General features: G+C 44.2%; 2 protein-coding genes across 3 annotated transcripts in view; both read left to right on the top strand.

Annotated features, from left to right (window-relative positions):
* LOC116352784 (major intrinsically disordered Notch2-binding receptor 1) overlaps positions 1-17,706 on the top strand; it is a 45,670-nt gene that overhangs the window by 13,208 nt on the left and 14,756 nt on the right. The window contains exon 4 of the mRNA XM_031812887.1: positions 16,136-16,408. Within this exon, the coding sequence (XP_031668747.1) occupies positions 16,136-16,408 (273 nt within the window). The remainder of the gene's footprint in view (positions 1-16,135; positions 16,409-17,706) is intronic.
* Positions 3,420-7,511, top strand: LOC109882298 (toll-like receptor 13). Of its 2 annotated transcripts, XM_031812888.1 has the most exons (2): positions 3,572-4,401; positions 6,559-7,511. In XM_031812888.1, the coding sequence occupies exons 1-2, from the start codon at positions 4,186-4,188 to the stop codon at positions 7,087-7,089; spliced, it is 747 nt and encodes a 248-aa protein (XP_031668748.1). In that variant the 5' UTR covers positions 3,572-4,185; the 3' UTR covers positions 7,090-7,511. The 2 variants fall into 2 exon arrangements, with proteins under 2 accessions (XP_031668749.1, XP_031668748.1); XM_031812889.1 differs by having other exon boundaries at positions 3,420-7,511.

Below are 17,706 nucleotides of genomic sequence, written 5' to 3'. Positions count from 1 at the left end.
TTATACTGGTGAACCGGCATTTGAGATGTGTGGTTACAAATATCAACAGTCCCTTATCTCTGGTATAATGTATCTTGGCATGCATCATTCAAGACTAAGTTTAAATTATGTGCAGTGCAATGGACATACAGTGGGGCAAAAAAGTATTTAGTCAGCCAGCAATTGTGCAAGTTCTCCCACTTAAAAATATGAGAGAGGCCTGTAATTTTCATCATAGGTACACTTCAACCATGACAGACAAAATGAGAAAAAAAATCAAGAAAATCACATTGTAGGATTTGTAATGAATTGATTTGCAAATTATGGTGGAAAATAAGTATTTGGTCAATAACAAAGGTTTATCTCAATACTTTGTTATATACCCTTTGTTGGCAATGACAGAGGTCAAACGTTTTCTGTAAGTCTACACAAGGTTTTCACACACTGTTGCTGGTATTTTCTCCATGCAGATCTCCTCTAGAGCAGTGATGTTTTGAGGCTGTTGCTGGGCAACACGGACTTTCAACTCCCTCCAAAGATTTTCTATGGGGTTGAGATCTGGAGACTGGCTAGGCCACTCCAGGACCTTGAAATGCTTCTTACGAAGCCACTCCTTCGTTGCCCAGGCGGTGTGTTTGGGATCATTGTCATGCTGAAAGACCCAGCCACGTTTCTTCTTCAATGCCCTTGCTGATGGAAGGAGGTTTTCACTCAAAAGCTCACGATACATGGCCCCATTCATTCTTTCCTTTACACGGATCAGTCGTCCTGGTCCCTTTGCAGAGTTTTTACCAAAAAGTTATATTTTGGTTTCATCTGACCATATGACATTCTCCCAATCTTCTTCTGGATCATCCAAATGCTCTCTAGCAAACTTCAGACGGGCCTGGACATGTACTGGCTTAAGCAGGGCGACACGTCTGGCACTGCAGGATTTGAGTCCCTGGCGGCGTAGTGTGTTACTGATGGTAAGCCTTGTTACTTTTGTCCCAGCTCTCTGCAGGTCATTCACTAGGTCCCCCCGTGTGGTTCTGGGATTTTTGCTCACCGTTCTTGTGATCATTTTGACCCCACGGGGTGAGATCTTGCGTGGAGCCCCAGATCGAGGGAGATTATCAGTGGTCTTGTATGTCTTCCATTTCCTAATAATTGCCCCCACAGTTGATTTCTTCAAACCAAGCTGCTTACCTATTGCAGATTCAGTCTTCCCAACCTGGTGCAGGTCTACAATTTTGTTTCTGGTGTCCTTTGACAGCTCTTTGGACTTGGCCATAGTGGAGTTTGGAGTGGGACTGTTTGAGGTTGTGGACAGGTGTCTTTTATACTGATAACAAGTTCAAACAGGTGCCATTAATACAGGTAACGAGTGGAGGACAGAGGAGCCTCTTAAAGAAGAAGTTACAGGTCTGTGAGAGCCAGAAATCTTGCTTGTTTGTAGGTGACCAAATACTTATTTTCCACCATAATTTGCAAATAAATTCATTACAAATCCTACAATGTGATTTTTTTTCTCATTTTGTCTGTCATAGTTGAAGTGTACCTATGATGAAAATTACAAGTCTCTCTCATCTTTTTAAGTGGGAGAACTTGCAGAATTGGTGGCTGACTAAATACTTTTTTTGCCCCACTGTATAATACTCAATGTCTCAGGAAAGACTGTCTGGGTTTGACAATACTTAGTATAGAAAACAGTCAGGCCCGCCCGCACCCTGAACCTACAGGCCGTGGTGAAAAAATGTACACACAAAATAAGGAGGACTTCAGGAGACCAGGGGAGTCTCTCAAGCTGGAATGAATTTGATTTAATGTAACTGACCTTGCAGCCCATTTATGTAAGCTGTTACCGGCTGAGTTCAACAATAAATAGTGGATGAATTTATCCTTAAGACGACTACTTTTATTCCTCATTGCGAGGCTATTCCATGTCATCTTTTATTCCTCATTGCTAGGCTATTCCATGTCATCTTTTATTCCTCATTGCTAGGCTATTCCATGTCATATTTTATTCCTCATTGCTAGGCTATTCCATGTCATCTTTTATTCCTCATTGCTAGGCTATTCCATGTAATCTTTTATTCCTCATTGCTAGGCTATTCCATGTCATCTTTTATTCCTCATTGCTAGGCTATTCCATGTCATCTTTTATTCCTCATTGCTAGGCTATTCCATGTCATCTTTTATTCCTCATTGCTAGGCTATTCCATGTCATCTTTTATTCCTCATTGCGAGGCTATTCCATGTCATCTTTTATTCCTCATTGCGAGGCTATTCCATGTCATCTTTTATTCCTCATTGCTAGGCTATTCCATGTCATATTTTATTCCTCATTGCTAGGCTATTCCATGTCATATTTTATTCCTCATTGCGAGGCTATTCCATGTCATCTTTTATTCCTCATTGCTAGGCTATTCCATGTCATCTTTTATTCCTCATTGCTAGGCTATTCCATGTCATCTTTTATTCCTCATTGCTAGGCTATTCCATGTAATCTTTTATTCCTCATTGCTAGGCTATTCCATGTCATCTTTTATTCCTCATTGCTAGGCTATTCCATGTCATCTTTTATTCCTCATTGCTAGGCTATTCCATGTCATCTTTTATTCCTCATTGCTAGGCTATTCCATGTCATCTTTTATTCCTCATTGCGAGGCTATTCCATGTCATCTTTTATTCCTCATTGCGAGGCTATTCCATGTCATCTTTTATTCCTCATTGCTAGGCTATTCCATGTCATCTTTTATTCCTCATTGCTAGGCTATTCCATGTCATATTTTATTCCTCATTGCTAGGCTATTCCATGTAATATTTTATTCCTCATTGCTAGGCTATTCCATGTCATATTTTATTCCTCATTGCTAGGCTATTCCATGTCATCTTTTATTCCTCATTGCGAGGCTATTTGATGTTATTTTTATTAAAAGTGTATAAATAGCAGCGAAATATGGTATACATTATAGCTATAGATTGTACACTGCATAATGAAACAATCCCTAGTAAGCTAGTGTTTTGAGGATGGATTGACTTTTTTGGCATTAATAGACAACTTTCTATCCAAGTTGGGAGAGAGCGCGAGGGCGGCTCATGTCATGCAGGTTCAGGGATTATTTAAGATACTCTTTGAAGAGGTAGGGTTTCAGATGTTTTCAGAAGATGGGCAGGGACTCTGCTGTCCTAGCTTCAGGGGGAGGCAGGTTCCACCATTGGGGTGCCAGGACCGAGGAGAGCTTAGACTGGGCTGAGCGGGAGCCACCTTCCCATACGGGTGGGAGGGCCAAGAGACCAGAGGTGGCAGAATGGAGTACTTGGGTTGAAGGTTAGGTCAGAGTTAGGTCAGAGTTTGTGAGCCTGTGTCCCAGGGCTGTAGAGTGTGAATTTGAAGAGTTTTCTACTTGCCTGACACTCAAACTGAATTCCTCCGCTGTTCTATCATTTGTTACATACTTCAGTCTAAGGCTGCCATCACTGAAGGCGTTTGTGGTGATGTCAAAATGAGTGGGTTCTGTACAAAACAAAGTAATCAGCAATTGGATCATCTCTAACCCATCAGAGTTTCAAAGCCAATGACAAATTTTCAAAATGCCGCTTTAGCAATGCGTATTCTGTCTCTGGCCCAACCCATCAGTTTCTGCGACCAATCAGACTGAATGGATTTCCATCCTGACTCATTACATGGGCGTGGCGTAGCACTTAACTGGAGCAAGGAGTTTGGGTAACAAGGCAAGTTTTCCACATAACACATTTGAAATGTATTTAGGAACTACACATACACTCCAAACTAGTCCAACCAACTGTATAAACGTATAGAAACACACAGGGATCAAAGGGAAGTGAAACGGCGGGGAGGGTCTTTGGAGACAGGAAGTAAAACTAGGTCGTCTTGAGGTGATGGAATGCTTCTGTATTTCATGGTAATATATGCTGGAGGGAGAGACACACAACTTGTGAGTCTGTTGTCTACTGATTATGGTCTAAGAAGTATATACTCACAAGACTGGTGGAACATAAGAAGCTTGAGAAGAAATTGGACCAAACTTTGTGCTAATTGGAATCAAATAAGTGGCATTTGTCACCTCTTCCTCCAGAAATTAACTGACATTTTTTAATTTAACCTTTATTTAAAAACCTTTATTTAAAAAGGAAAAGACCGTTGAGTTTAGAAACACCATTTTGCGAGGGGGAACTGGCATCAAGAGCCTATTGATCAAAATGAAGATAACCATGCCGGAAATACGCAATGGGACTACATATTCACAACCAAGTATTTTTCTGTGCACTCTTATATGTTGCTGGATCCTTGTAAATCCATTAAGTGGCTATTCATTGAAAAAATGCACAGTCCGTGAATCTCTCAATGATACCAACATGAAAGTAATCTGTGGAAAGAAGAACCTCCAAACCATACCAGAAGACGTTCCAAGAAAAGTAAGATCTTTAGACCTTTCCATCAACAACATTGTGGTGATCAAAACATTTGATTTCAAAGATCTCTCAGCCCTCCAATCTTTAAACACTTCCTGCAACCGGATGTCTCATGTGGACGATGGGGCTTTTTCAGACCTGGTCGTTCTTCAGGAGCTGAATCTTGCCAATAACAGACTCAACACCCTCTCAGACCACCTGTTTCAGGGCCTAGGCAACCTCTCTGTGCTTCGACTAGACTACAACCACATCAAAATCATTTCATCCTTTACCTTTCAGAATCTCTCCAGCTTAAATGTATTAAACTTACCCGGCAACCAACTTAATGTTCTAAAGAAGGTTCAGACAATCTTGCTATTCACACACCTGCAGGAGTTGTACATTGCAAGCAACGGATTTACCTTTTTCCAGTCACAGGACATATCAAATAAGTCCATAGGACTGAGAGTGCTGGATGTATCCCAAATCCAATGAGAATCTTCAAGATCACAGCTGATGTTCTTCCTAAACTCCACTATTTAAACCTCTCTGACTCTGGTCAAAATGGAAGCATGACATGGGATGTACCAGACAGATATTTTCTGAGTCATATGAAAAGTCTCAATTTGAGCGGTGTCCACATGTCTTTGAAGGAAATGAGTGTGGTACTGCAGAGCCTCAACTCATCATTAACATCTCTCATACTGTCTCATTTAGGGGAAGATAGGATCTCGGCTCTCTCCAATATTGACTGCCATATTGCTACACTGACAACACTCAGTCTGCGTTATAACAACATGAGTTTTGTCTCTGAGGGACTGCTTAAGTCCTGCACATACTTGATTAAGTTGGATATATCCCATAATGCTCTTACTCATCTGTCTCATCAGTCATTCAGCTCAATGAAGCAACTGACTACTCTAGATCTAAGTAACAATATGATTTCTTCTGTGCCAAATGCCACTCATAATATCCAATCTCTGACAATCTTGGATCTCAGATACAATACAATCAATAAACTAGACTCATTTGATTTTGCCAATCTGACAGGACTAACATACAGGACTAACAACATATTTTCCACAATGAAATCACTGACATTAAAGGCAATGTTTTTCCAGATTTGCAGGACTTAAAACTCCTAGATCTGGGAAGAAACAGTATCCCATCTTTACGTTATGTTTTTAAGAATTGTTTGCAAAAACTAGAAAACTTGCAATTGGGAGGCAATATGCTAAGATCTATCCATAAAGGAGACTTTGAAAGCTTACAATCCCTCAAAACTTTGATTTTATTTGACAACCAAATTGACACTGTGGAAGATGGGGCCTTTCAGGGTTTGGTCAATCTTAAAATGCTTCATTCGGAATTGAATAGATTGAGTAAAATAAACATTAGGGCCACTATGTTCAGAGGATGTTCAGCCTTAGAAAAACTTGATTTGAGTTGGAATCGTATGAAATATCTACATTATGGTGAACTTAAATCCCCACCCTTTTCTCTTCTGCCGTCTCTAAAGATCCTGATCATCTCCAGTCAGCATCCCTTTGGAATGTTGAATATACCAGCTAACTTTCTTAAAGATCTGAAATATTTATTGGCATTCAGCGCAAGGAGTCTTAACATTAAGTCCTTTCACCCAAACACATTCATCTACACACCACAGTTGTGGTCCCTTGACATCAGCCTGAATGAGTTCACAGCCCTGAGCACGGAGTTGTTTCACCCGATCCCACGACTCAACAGGCTTGACCTGTCTAAAGCCCAACTTCAGTCTTTAGATTTTCTCATAGGAGACAAACTCACTCAACTCAGTTACTTACAGGTGAGAAAGAATGACTTTACAGTAGTCAGTGATACAATGATACGTTCTTTAACTGCTTTAGTTTACTTGGACCTGCAAGACAAGACTTTCACCTGTGACTGCAGCAATGCTTGGTTTATCCAGTGGGTGACAACAGAAACCAAACACAGGTTGTTGATGCCTATGACTTTACCTGCAACTATCCGGTTCATCTAGGAGGTACCAAACTGTTGGACCTTGACACCCACTACTGTTCAGTAGATATAAGATTCTTCTACTTCATCCCCTCCACTTCTCTGGTCCTCTTAACCTTGCTGGGGTCTTTTATCTACCATCTCCTGAGATGGCAGATGGTCTACACCTACTATCTCTTTCAGGCTTATCTCTATGACACAAAGCGGAGGAACGTCCGTGTGACTCATCAGTATGATGCCTTCGTCTCCTACAATGGCCAAGATGAGCCCTGGGTCCTGAGGGAACTTATGCCAGAGCTGGAGGGAAACCAAGGCTGGAAGCTGTGTCTACATCACCGTGACTTCCAGCCAGGCAAATCCATCGTAGACAACATCACAGACGCCATCTACGGGAGCCGCAAGACCATCTGCGTGACCAGCCGTCGCTACCTGGAGAGTGAGTGGTGCCCCCGGGTGATCCAGGTGGCCAGCTTCCGTCTGTTTGATGAGCAGAAGGGTTTTCTGATCCTGGTGTTTCTGGAGGAGGTCCCAGACCAGCAGCTCTCCCCCTTCCACCGGATGAGAAAGCTGGTGAAGAGACGTACCTACCTGAGCTGGCCCATAGCTGGGGAGCACACTGGAGTCTTCTGGCAGAAACTCCGGGTGGCTCTGGAGACCAGGGACTGCCTTGCTGAGGAGAACCCCATCCTGTCCGGGGTGGATAGAAAATGTTAATGACACACTAAATGTAACGGCAAAGAAATATAGTTTAAAAAAAAAACATGATAAAAAGATCCCAATCAACCGTCAGACTTTGTTCTAGATTTACCCTACTGAATATAATTGACAAATGGCAATGTTTGAAATCAGAAATGTAGTTTATGCAATTCCACAATAAACTTTATGATGAAATGTAAAATTAAATGTGTTATGAAATATATTATGTGTGCTATTTGATGATGAATTTATGATGAAATGTTTGACTTATTTACTTGTTATATTCTCCTAGTTCTCTAGCTTTCTGGAACTTTAAAATGTTAGGTTTTAGGTGTAAGAGTTACGATTCTTGAAATTGTTAAGTGTAAGTGAAAGCTTTATATAACCACCTTTTGTATCTTTGTGATGAAAAACACTTTGAAAATAAAATGTCAATTTGTCATCTTGCTTTTTATGTGAACTTTGTTTTTGACTAGCTATAAACTTTTACTCCTGATTCTATAGAACCCAGGAAGAGAAGGCATGGCTCCCTTCAGCTCCTTCTTACATCATTACCATGACTCACTGTCAATCGTAGCCATTTACAAATGACACAGATAAACCATCACTCAAAAATCACTCTCTTTCTCTTCTTACCTCTGTTGGCATATTGCCCAGATGGAGGGAAACCAGTTGTTTCTGACACTCTGAGGAAATCTAGTGTACCTGTACACTGGTGCCATTCAACCATGCCTGGCTCACAACTTTGACTTTCTCTTCAATTCTCCACACGGCAGTTACTGCTGTGGAATGTACTCTAGTAGCTTCCACACAGTAATAAGACAATGTTAAATGACTGTAGGTATAATGGAGTTGTTATATATTTTCCAGGCTTATAGTATTGGGGGTAGACCATTACAGGGCTGCCTGCGGGTGATGGGCAAAACATCAGCATCACATCATCGTCCTTGTCACGGCTGTTAAAGTAAGAGGACCAAGGTGCAGCGTGGTAGACGTACATTTCCTTTTTATTTATAAACATGACGCCGAAACAAAACAATAAACACTACAAAAACAAGCCGTAAAGCGAAAGGCGAAGTTCCCTAAACAAAGTCAACTTCTCACCAAGACAGTTGGAAAAAGGGCTACCTAAGTATGGTTCTCAATCAGAGACAACGATAGACAGCTGCCTCTGATTGAGAACCACACCCTACCAAACAGAAAGAAATAGAAAACATAGAAATAAAGAAACTAGAATGCCCACCCTAGTCACACCCTGGCCTAACCAAAATAGAGAATAAAAGCCTCTCTATGGCCAGAGAGAGTCCGCACCCCTCAAAGGTGTGGACTCCGGCCGCAAAACCTGACTCTAAAGGGGAGGGTCTGGGTGGGCTTCCTTTACGGCGGCGGCTCTGGTGCGGCACGTAGACCCCCCTCCGCCTCTGGCTCCCCCCACTTTGGTGGCACCTCTGGTGCGGGGACCCTCGCCGCCGACCCCGGACTGGGGACCCTCGTAGCGGGCCCCGGACTGGAGACCGTCGTTGCGGGCCCCGGACTGGAGACCGTCGCTGGTGGCCCCGGACTGGAGACCGTCGCTGGTGGCCCCGGACTGGAGGCCTTCGCTGGAGGCTCCGGACTGGAGGCCTTCGCTGGAGGCCTTGTTCCATGACTCCTCACCTGAGGCTTCGTGCCATGGATCATCACTGGAGGCTTCGTGCCATGGATCATCACTGGAGGCTTCTTGCCATGGATCATCACTGGAAAGAGGAGACGTATGGGCAGTCTGGTACGTGGAGCTCTCACAGGGCTCACCAGGCTGGGGAGACATAAGATGATTAATTCTGGGCGCAGGCACAGGACTCACCAGGCTGGAGAGACATACAGGAGGCCCTGTCCTAGACAGAGGCACCGGATACCCTGGGTCGTGGAGGAGCACTGGAGGTCTCGAGCTAGGAGCCTGCACAACCCGTCCTGGCTGGATGGTTATTTTAGCCCTGTAGATGTGGGGCCCAGGCACAGGACGCACTGGGCTGTGCAGACTGGGCATAGAGACGTACTGGCAGCCAGATGCGCTGAGTCGGCACCCTCCGACCTGGCTGGATGCCCACTCTAGCCCGGACGATTTGGGGAGCTGGAATGTAGTGCACCGGGTTGTGCACGCGCACTGGAGACACCGTACGCTCCACCGCATAACACGGTGTCTGACCAGTAACGCTCGTCTGATGAAGAAGGAGTGGACCAAAGCGCAGCGCGGTACGTGTTTGTGATATTTATTTAAAACTGAACACTAGAACAAAATAATAAAGAGCAAAACGACAACGAACAGTTCTGTCAGGTGCAGAAACACAAAACAGAATATAACTACCCACAAAACACAGCTGGGAAAAGGCTGCCTAAGTATGGATCTCAATCAGAGACAACAATAGACAGCTGTCCCTGATTTTATACCTTTATTTAAGTAGGCAAGTCAGTTAAGAACAAATTCTTATTTTCAAAGGCCTAGGAACAGTGGATTAACTGCCTGTTCAGGGGCAGAACAACAGATTTGTACCTTGTCAGGGGATTTGAACTTGCAACCTTTTGGTTACTAGTCCAACACTCTAACCACTAGGCTACCCTGCCACCCCATTGAGAACCATACCCGGCAAAAACAAAGAAATACAGAACATAGAAAAATGAACATAGAATGCCCACCCAAATCACACCCTGACCAAACCAAAATAGAGACATAAAAAGCTCTCTAAGGTCAGGGCGTGACAGTCCTGCTCACATTTTGAGTGTAATTCTAGACCTGGGTATTGATTGTAATACAGTCTAAATGAGCAGTTCCTTTCAGACATGTTATTGTTTACAAAGTCATACAATCATTCATTTACCCACAGCAATATGAATACAGTACATTTACCCACAGCAATATGAATACAGTACATTTACCCACAGCAATATGAATACAGTACATTTACCCACAGCAATATGAATACAGTACATTTATCCACAGCAATATGAATACAGTACATTTACCCACAGCAATATGAATACAGTACATTTACCCACAGCAATATGAATACAGTACATTTACCCACAGCAATATGAATACAGTACATTTATCCACAGCAATATGAATACAGTACATTTACCCACAGCAATATGAATACAGTACATTTACCCACAGCAATATGAATACAGTACATTTACCCACAGCAATATGAATACAGTACATTTATCCACAGCAATATGAATACAGTACATTTATCCACAGCAATATGAATACAGTACATTTACCCACAGCAATATGAATACAGTACATTTACCCACAGCAATATGAATACAGTACATTTACCCACAGCAATATGAATACAGTACATTTACCCACAGCAATATTAATACAGTACATTTACCCACAGCAATATGAATACAGTACATTTACCCACAGCAATATGAATACAGTACATTTACCCACAGCAATATGAATACAGTACATTTATCCACAGCAATATGAATACAGTACATTTATCCACAGCAATATGAATACATTTATTTTCTCAAATCTCACGTTACCTGATGATATGAAAATAGTTCCATCCCAATTTAGAAAGTTCAAGTTGCATTCAGAACCTCCATTTGGTAAAAATGATGCGTTTCTTACAGGCCCATTCATTTGTTCAAAGCTTCAGTCATCGTCTTCTTCATTCCCAATATTACATACAGTGGGGGAAAAAAGTATTTAGTCAGCCACCAATTGTGCAAGTTCTCCCACTTAAAAATATGAGAGAGACTTGTAATTTTCATCATAGGTACACTTCAACTATGACAGACAAAATGAGAAAAAAAAATCCAGAAAATCACATTGTAGGATTTTTAATGAATTCATTTGCAAATTATGGTGGAAAATAAGTATTTGGTCACCTCCAAACAAGCAAGATTTCTGGCTCTCACAGACCTGTAACTTCTTCTTTAAGAGGCTCCTCTGTCCTCCACTCGTTACCTGTATTAATGGCACCTGTTTGAACTTGTTATCAGTATAAAAGACACCTGTCCACAACCTCAAACAGTCACACTCCAAACTCCACTATGGCCAAGACCAAAGAGGCCTCTCTCATCTTTTTAAGTGGGAGAACTTGCACAATTGGTGGCTGACTAAATACTTTTTTGCCCCACTGTATCATTACACATTCATATTGTATAGATAATGTATCTAACATTCCAGAGGATATGTTGGTATGTTAATATTTAATGTTAGAATAGGTTTTGTTTCTTGCAGTACTGTTGTGTCCGTGTGAATAGAGAGAGGGTCCTGAGACAGAGGTCAGATGCAGACCCACAGTAAAGGTTAGTCCATCTGTTCAGTGGCCTTTGAAGCCCAGCCATACCCCCTCTCTTATCAGCAGTCCCCTGTTCTTATAGCTCCTCTCCCTCCCTCTCTCCTCCCTGACTCTCCCATTCCTCTCTACCCAAACTCCCCTTTGTTCTCTCTGCCCCTCTCCTCTTTGCTCCATCCCTCTCCTCTTTGCTCCCTCCCCTCTCCTCTTTGCTCCCTCCCTCTCTCTCCTCTTTGCTCCCTCCCTTCCCTCTTTGCTCCCTCCCTCCCCTCTCCGCTTTGCTCCCTCCCTCTCCTCTTTGCTCCCTCCCTCCCCTCTTTGCTCTCTCCCTCCCCTCTCCTCTTTGCTCCCTCCCTCTCCTCTTTGCTCCCTCCCTCTCTCTCCTCTTTGCTCCCTCCCTTCCCTCTTTGCTCCCTCCCCTCTCCTCTCCTCTTTGCTCCCTCCCTCTCTCTCCTCTTTGCTCCCTCCCTCCCCTCTTTGCTCTCTCCCTCCCCTCTCCTCTTTGCTCCCTCCCTCTCCTCTTTGCTCCCTCCCTCTCTCTCCTCTTTGCTCCCTCCCTTCCCTCTTTGCTCCCTCCCGCCCCTCTCCTCTTTGCTCCCTCCCTCCCATCTTTGCTCCCTCCCTCCCCTCTCCTCTTTGCTCCCTCCCCTCTCCTCTTTGCTCCCTCCCTCCCCTCTTTGCTCTTTCCCTCCCCTCCCCTCCCCTCTCCTCTTTGCTCTCTCCCTCCCCTCTCCTCTTTGCTCCTTGCCTCCATCCTCTGCTCCCCCCCACTCTCTTTTTCCTCCCTCTGTTCTTCTCTCTCAATCTCACCTCCATCTCCTCCCGGGTCTCCCCTCTCCTGCCTCCCTCTTCACTGCCTCGCTGTCTCTTTCAACCAAGCAGTCCCCTGATCCTCCCCCTCCCATTCAGATCACAAATGTCCCTCTCTACTCTCTCTTTCCCTCTCCCCTCCCATCTCCCTCCTCTCCCCTCCCTGTCACCAGAGCCTCTGCAAGACTCATATAACTCCTGAATGTTAATAAGGATGTCAGGTTAGGGTGCCAAAACAACATTGTGAGAAGTGTGATGGCGGTGTTGAAGCTTTCATCTCGCTTGTCACTCTCATTAGGTAAGTCAGGTAGTTAGGTAGGCAGGCAGGCAGGCAGGCAGGCAGGCAGGCAGACAGACAGACAGACAGACAGACAGGTAGGCAGACAGACAGACAGACAGACAGACAGACAGACAGACAGACAGACAGACAGACAGACAGACAGACAGACAGACAGACAGACAGACAGACAGACAGACAGACAGACAGGTAGGCAGACAGACAGACAGACAGACAGACAGTAGGTAGGTAGGCAGGCAGACAGACAGACAGACAGACAGACAGACAGACAGACAGACAGACAGACAGACAGACAGACAGACAGACAGACAGACAGACAGGCAGACAGGCAGGCAGGCAGGCAGACAGACAGGCACAACATTCTCCACCCCCTGGAAGGATTCCATAAACATGGCCATCATCTCCAACTGCCGAGATGATACAGCTAGCTACTAACCTCAGCTGAGAGACATCCTCTAAGTAGACCTACCACACAGATAGATAAGCCTGATTGACAAGGAGCCTGGGTGATCAGGAGCTGAGAGCAGATTTACTTGGCAAAACAAACTACACACACACATACACACATACAAACACACATCGATTTGTCTGCGAAGGAGCATTCCTGAATCAAGACGTGCATTGTGCTGTTTTCCGCCTACAGCTCGGTATTCATCAACATCCAATTAACATTGAATGCAGCCCTCCAGATGGCTAGAGAAACGTACAGTCGCAGCCTCAGAGACAGAGGCACATTGTCAACGTATATATGAGCAATTAACCAGACAGGAATAGATTTGAGTCCCTTCTATGACTCTGATAGCTGCCGTTACCCATTGCTGTTAATGTTGATGCAGACCGACGGGCCATAGGTCAATTCATGCAAATGTCAGATGGGCTGGTCTGGGTTTTTTTGCGCTAAATGCTCATTATTTGACTAATAATGGTGGTGTTGAGGGAAAAAATGGTCCGGTATTTTAGAAATGTCTCGTCCCGATGCGTCCCTGCATTGAGGGGTGTAAAGAGCCTCAAAACACTCATGAAGTATTGAGTATTTGTGCTAAATGTGGTGTTTTCACTGGCCCAGACATGTAATCAATAGATTGCACAGTAGAGTGATGTGTTCTTCACCTTGTCTATCTTGGTCCGTGGAGACAATAACATAACAATGGAAGGAGGTCATTTGGGGAAATGTGTTTTGTTGTCATGGAAGTGTGTTTAAGAATGAAGAGAGAAGGTCTTCCATTGATCAATAACATTCATGGATGTTCATCTGGCCAATAGAAACATGCTGTACATGCTGTTCTTGTTTTGATTGACTGGTTTGGCCGTAAGGGTTCATATTGACTGTAGACTTGAATGAACTTAAAGGCTTAAACTACTTAATCAATTTCCCAATGATAGATGTCATTGTGTTAGTGAACACTGATTTCTAAGGTTATCCCGCGATAGTCCAATATGCACTTCAAATGGCAGAGAGAAATTTGATTTAGTTCCTTTTGGAAAAATGGCCAACTCTCCAAATCTGAACAGGAGCATTTTCTTTTCTTCCTCCAGGGCAGAAATCAGATGCTCACAGATATTAAAAACAAATGTTGTGCTTCATAATTCACCACTTTGTTTACGAATAACTTTTTTTATTGACTTGAAAAGAGAGTGGATACATGAGTGTGTTTCTTATTTAATGCAGTGAACTCATGGAGAGAAGGATTCCTGGTACTGCAGTACTGGTAGTATAATAGCTGTCTATAGCACAGTGCTGTGTTCAGGGTTCTAGCTGTCTATAGCACAGTACTGTGTTCAGGGCTCTTAGCTGTCTATAGCACAGTGCTGTGTTCAGGGTTCTAGCTGTCTATAGCACAGTGCTGTGTTCAGGGCTCTTAGCTGTCTATAACACAGTACTGTGTTCAGGGCTCTTAGCTGTCTATAGCACAGTGCTGTGTTCAGGGCTCTTAGCTGTCTATAGCACAGTGCTGTGTTCAGGGCTCTTAGCTGTCTATAACACAGTGTTGTGTTCAGGGCTCTTAGCTGTCTATAGCACAGTACTGTGTTCAGGGCTCTTAGCTGTCTATAGCACAGTGCTGTGTTCAGGGTTCTAGCTGTCTATATCACAGTGCTGTGTTCAGGGCTCTTAGCTGTCTATAGCACAGTGCTGTGTTCAGGGCTCTTAGCTGTCTATAGCACAGTGCTGTGTTCAGGGCTCTTAGCTGTCTATAGCACAGTGCTGTGTTCAGGGCTCTTAGCTGTCTATATCACAGTACTGTGTTCAGGGTTCTAGCTGTCTATATCTACAGTAGCATTATCTTTCTCTTATGACTCTGGGAACTGGACTATTCAACCAAACTTGTTTCTGGGTTTCCGGGGTAAAGCAAAACAACACACTTCCCAAGCTGCAGGACAGTGTGCTTTCTATACACTGATACATTGGTATAGTCTCTTTATTGGGTCACTCAGTCACTCAATGAAAACATTGGTCTTACCTCAGCAATGTGCGGGTGACAGTTTTTATATGATAACACTTTCTCTCTCTCTCTATCTGTCTCTCTCTCTCTTTCTCTCTCTCTCTCCATCTCTCTCTCCCCTCTCTCCCCCCTCTCTCTCCCCCCTTTCTCTCTCTCTCTCCCCCCTCTCTCTTTCCCCTTCTCTCTCTCCCCCTCTCTCTCTCTTTCTCTCTCTCCCTCCCTCCCTCCCTCCCTCCCTCTCTCTCCCTCCCTCCTCCCTCCCTCCCTCCCTCCCTCCCTCCCTCCCTCCCTCCCTCCTCCCTCCCTCCCTCCCTCCCTCCCTCCCTCCCTCCCACCCTCCCTCCCTCCCTCCCTCCCTCTCTATCTGTCTCTCTCTCTCTTTCTCTCTCTCTCTCTCTCTCTCTCTCCCGCTCTCCTTCTCTCTCTCAATTCAATTCAATTCAAGGGCTTTATTGGCATGGGAAACATGTGTTAACATTGCCAAAGCAAGTGAGGTAGATAATATATAAAGTGAATATATAAAGTGAAATAAACAATAAAAATTAACAGTAAACATTACACATACAGAAGTTTCAAAACAATAAAAGACATTACAAATGTCATATAATATATATATACAGTGTTTTAACAATGTACAAATGGTAAAGGACACAAGATAAAATAAATAAGCATAAATATGGGTTGTATTTACAATGGTGTGTGTTCTTCACTGGTTGCCCTTTTCTCGTGGCAACAGGTCACAAATCTTGCTGCTGTGATGGCACTGTGCAATTTCACCCAGTAGATATGGGAGTTTATCAAAATTGGATTTGTTTTCGAATTCTTTGTGGATCTGTGAAATCTGAGGGAAATATGTCTCTCTCTCCCTCTCTCCTTCTCTCTCTCTCTCTCTCTCTCTCTCCCTCTCTCTTTCTCTCCCTCTCCCCCTCTCTCCTTCTCTCTCTCTCCCCCCTCTCTCTCCCTCTCTCCTTCTCTCTCTCTCTCTCTCTCTCTACCTCTCCCCCCTCTCTCTCCCTCACTCCTTCTCTCTCTCTCCCCCCTCTCTCTCCCTCTCTCCTTCTCTCTCTCTCCCCCCCTCTCTCTCCCTCTCTCCTTCTCTCTCTCTCTCTCTCTCCCTCTCTCTTTCTCTCCCTCCTCTCTCTCTCTTTCTCACCATCCATTTACCCCACTTTTCAACTTTAACCTCTGACCCCCCCCTCCATCCCTCCCCACTACAGTCAGAGCGGGAGCGCCAGTATGAGATGGCCCCCCAGGTCCACCGCTCCTCAAAGCCTCCCAAGGACTCCTACCTGGTGGAGCAGGTGTTCTCACCGCACCCCTTCCCCCCCTCCATCAAGTCCCACATGAAGGGCAGCCCCCTGTACACAGACCTCAGGCTCACAGGCCTGTCGGTTGACGGCAAACGGGGTCAGCCCTCCTGGACCATCGAGGAGTACAAGCGCAATGCGGGTGGCGAGAAAGGCAAGCAGCTGACCGCCCTGGACCTGCAGGTAAGGACTGCTGACTATAGGCTTTTTTCTCTATTTTCCTCCTTCCATTGCTGTTAATATTACCGACAGTAGACAGGGTGGATATTACAGTAGACAGGGTGGTATACAGTAGACAGGGTGGATATTACAGTAGACAGGGTGGATATTACAGCAGACAGAGTGGATATTACAGCAGACAGAGTGGATATTACAGCAGACAGGGTGGATATTACAGTAGACAGAGTGGATATTACACAGACAGGGTGGACATTACAGTAGACAGGGTGTATATTACAGCAGACAGGGTGGATATTACAGTAGACAGGGTGGATATTACAGTAGACAGGGTGGATATTACAGTAGACAGGGTTTATTTTACAGTAGACAGGGTGGATATTACAGTAGACAGGGTGGATATTACAGTGGACAGGGTGGATATTACAGTAGACAGGGTGTACATTACAGTAGACAGGGTGGATATTACAGTGGACAGGGTGGACATTACAGTGGACAGGGTGGACATTACAGTAGACAGGGTTGACATTACAGTAGACAGGGTGGACATTACATTAGACAGGGTGGATAGTACAGTAGAAAGGGTGAATATTACAGTAGACAGGGTGGATATTACAGTAGAAAGGGTGGATATTACAGTAGACAGGGTGGATATTACAGTAGACAGGGTGGGTATTACAGTAGACAGGGTGGACATCACAGTAGACAGGGTTTATATTACAGTAGACAGGTGGATATTACAGTGGACAGGTGTACATTACAGTAGACAGGGTGGATATTACAGTGGACAGGGTGGACATTACAGTAGACAGGGTTGACATTACAGTAGACAGGGTGGATATTACATTAGACAGGGTGGATAGTACAGTAGAAAGGGTGAATATTACAGTAGACAGGGTGGATATGACAGTAGAAAGGGTGGATATTACAGTAGACAGGGTGGATATTACAGTAGACAGGGTGGGTATTACAGTAGACAGGGGTGGACATACAGCTAGACGGTTTATATTACAGTAGACAGGGTGGATATTACAGTGGACAGGGTGGATATTACAGCAGACAGGGTGGGTATTACAGTAGACAGGGTGGACATTACAGTAGACAGGGTTGACATTACAATAGACAGGGTGGATATTACATTAGACAGGGTGGATAGTACAGTAGAAAGGGTGAATATTACAGTAGACAGGGTGGATATATAAGTAGAAAGGGTGGATATTACAGTAGACAGGGTGGATATTACAGTAGACAGGGTGGGAATTACAGTAGACAGGGTGGACATCACAGTAGACAGGGTTTATATT

This window comes from Oncorhynchus kisutch, unplaced genomic scaffold, assembly GCF_002021735.2.
Source record: "Oncorhynchus kisutch isolate 150728-3 unplaced genomic scaffold, Okis_V2 Okis03b-Okis08b_hom, whole genome shotgun sequence".
Lineage (NCBI taxonomy): Eukaryota > Metazoa > Chordata > Actinopteri > Salmoniformes > Salmonidae > Oncorhynchus > Oncorhynchus kisutch.
Note: the sequence above shows the minus strand (reverse complement) of the source record. Positions and strands in the feature narration are given on the sequence as shown.

Coding starts and splice junctions, on each gene's coding strand:
- LOC109882298 (XM_031812888.1), top strand. CDS start 4,186: ATGAAGATAACCATGCCGGAAATACGCAATGGGACTACATATTCACAA. Junction 4,402..6,558: donor CAGAAGACGTTCCAAGAAAA/GTAAGATCTTTA, acceptor TATCTCTTTCAG/GCTTATCTCTATGACACAAA.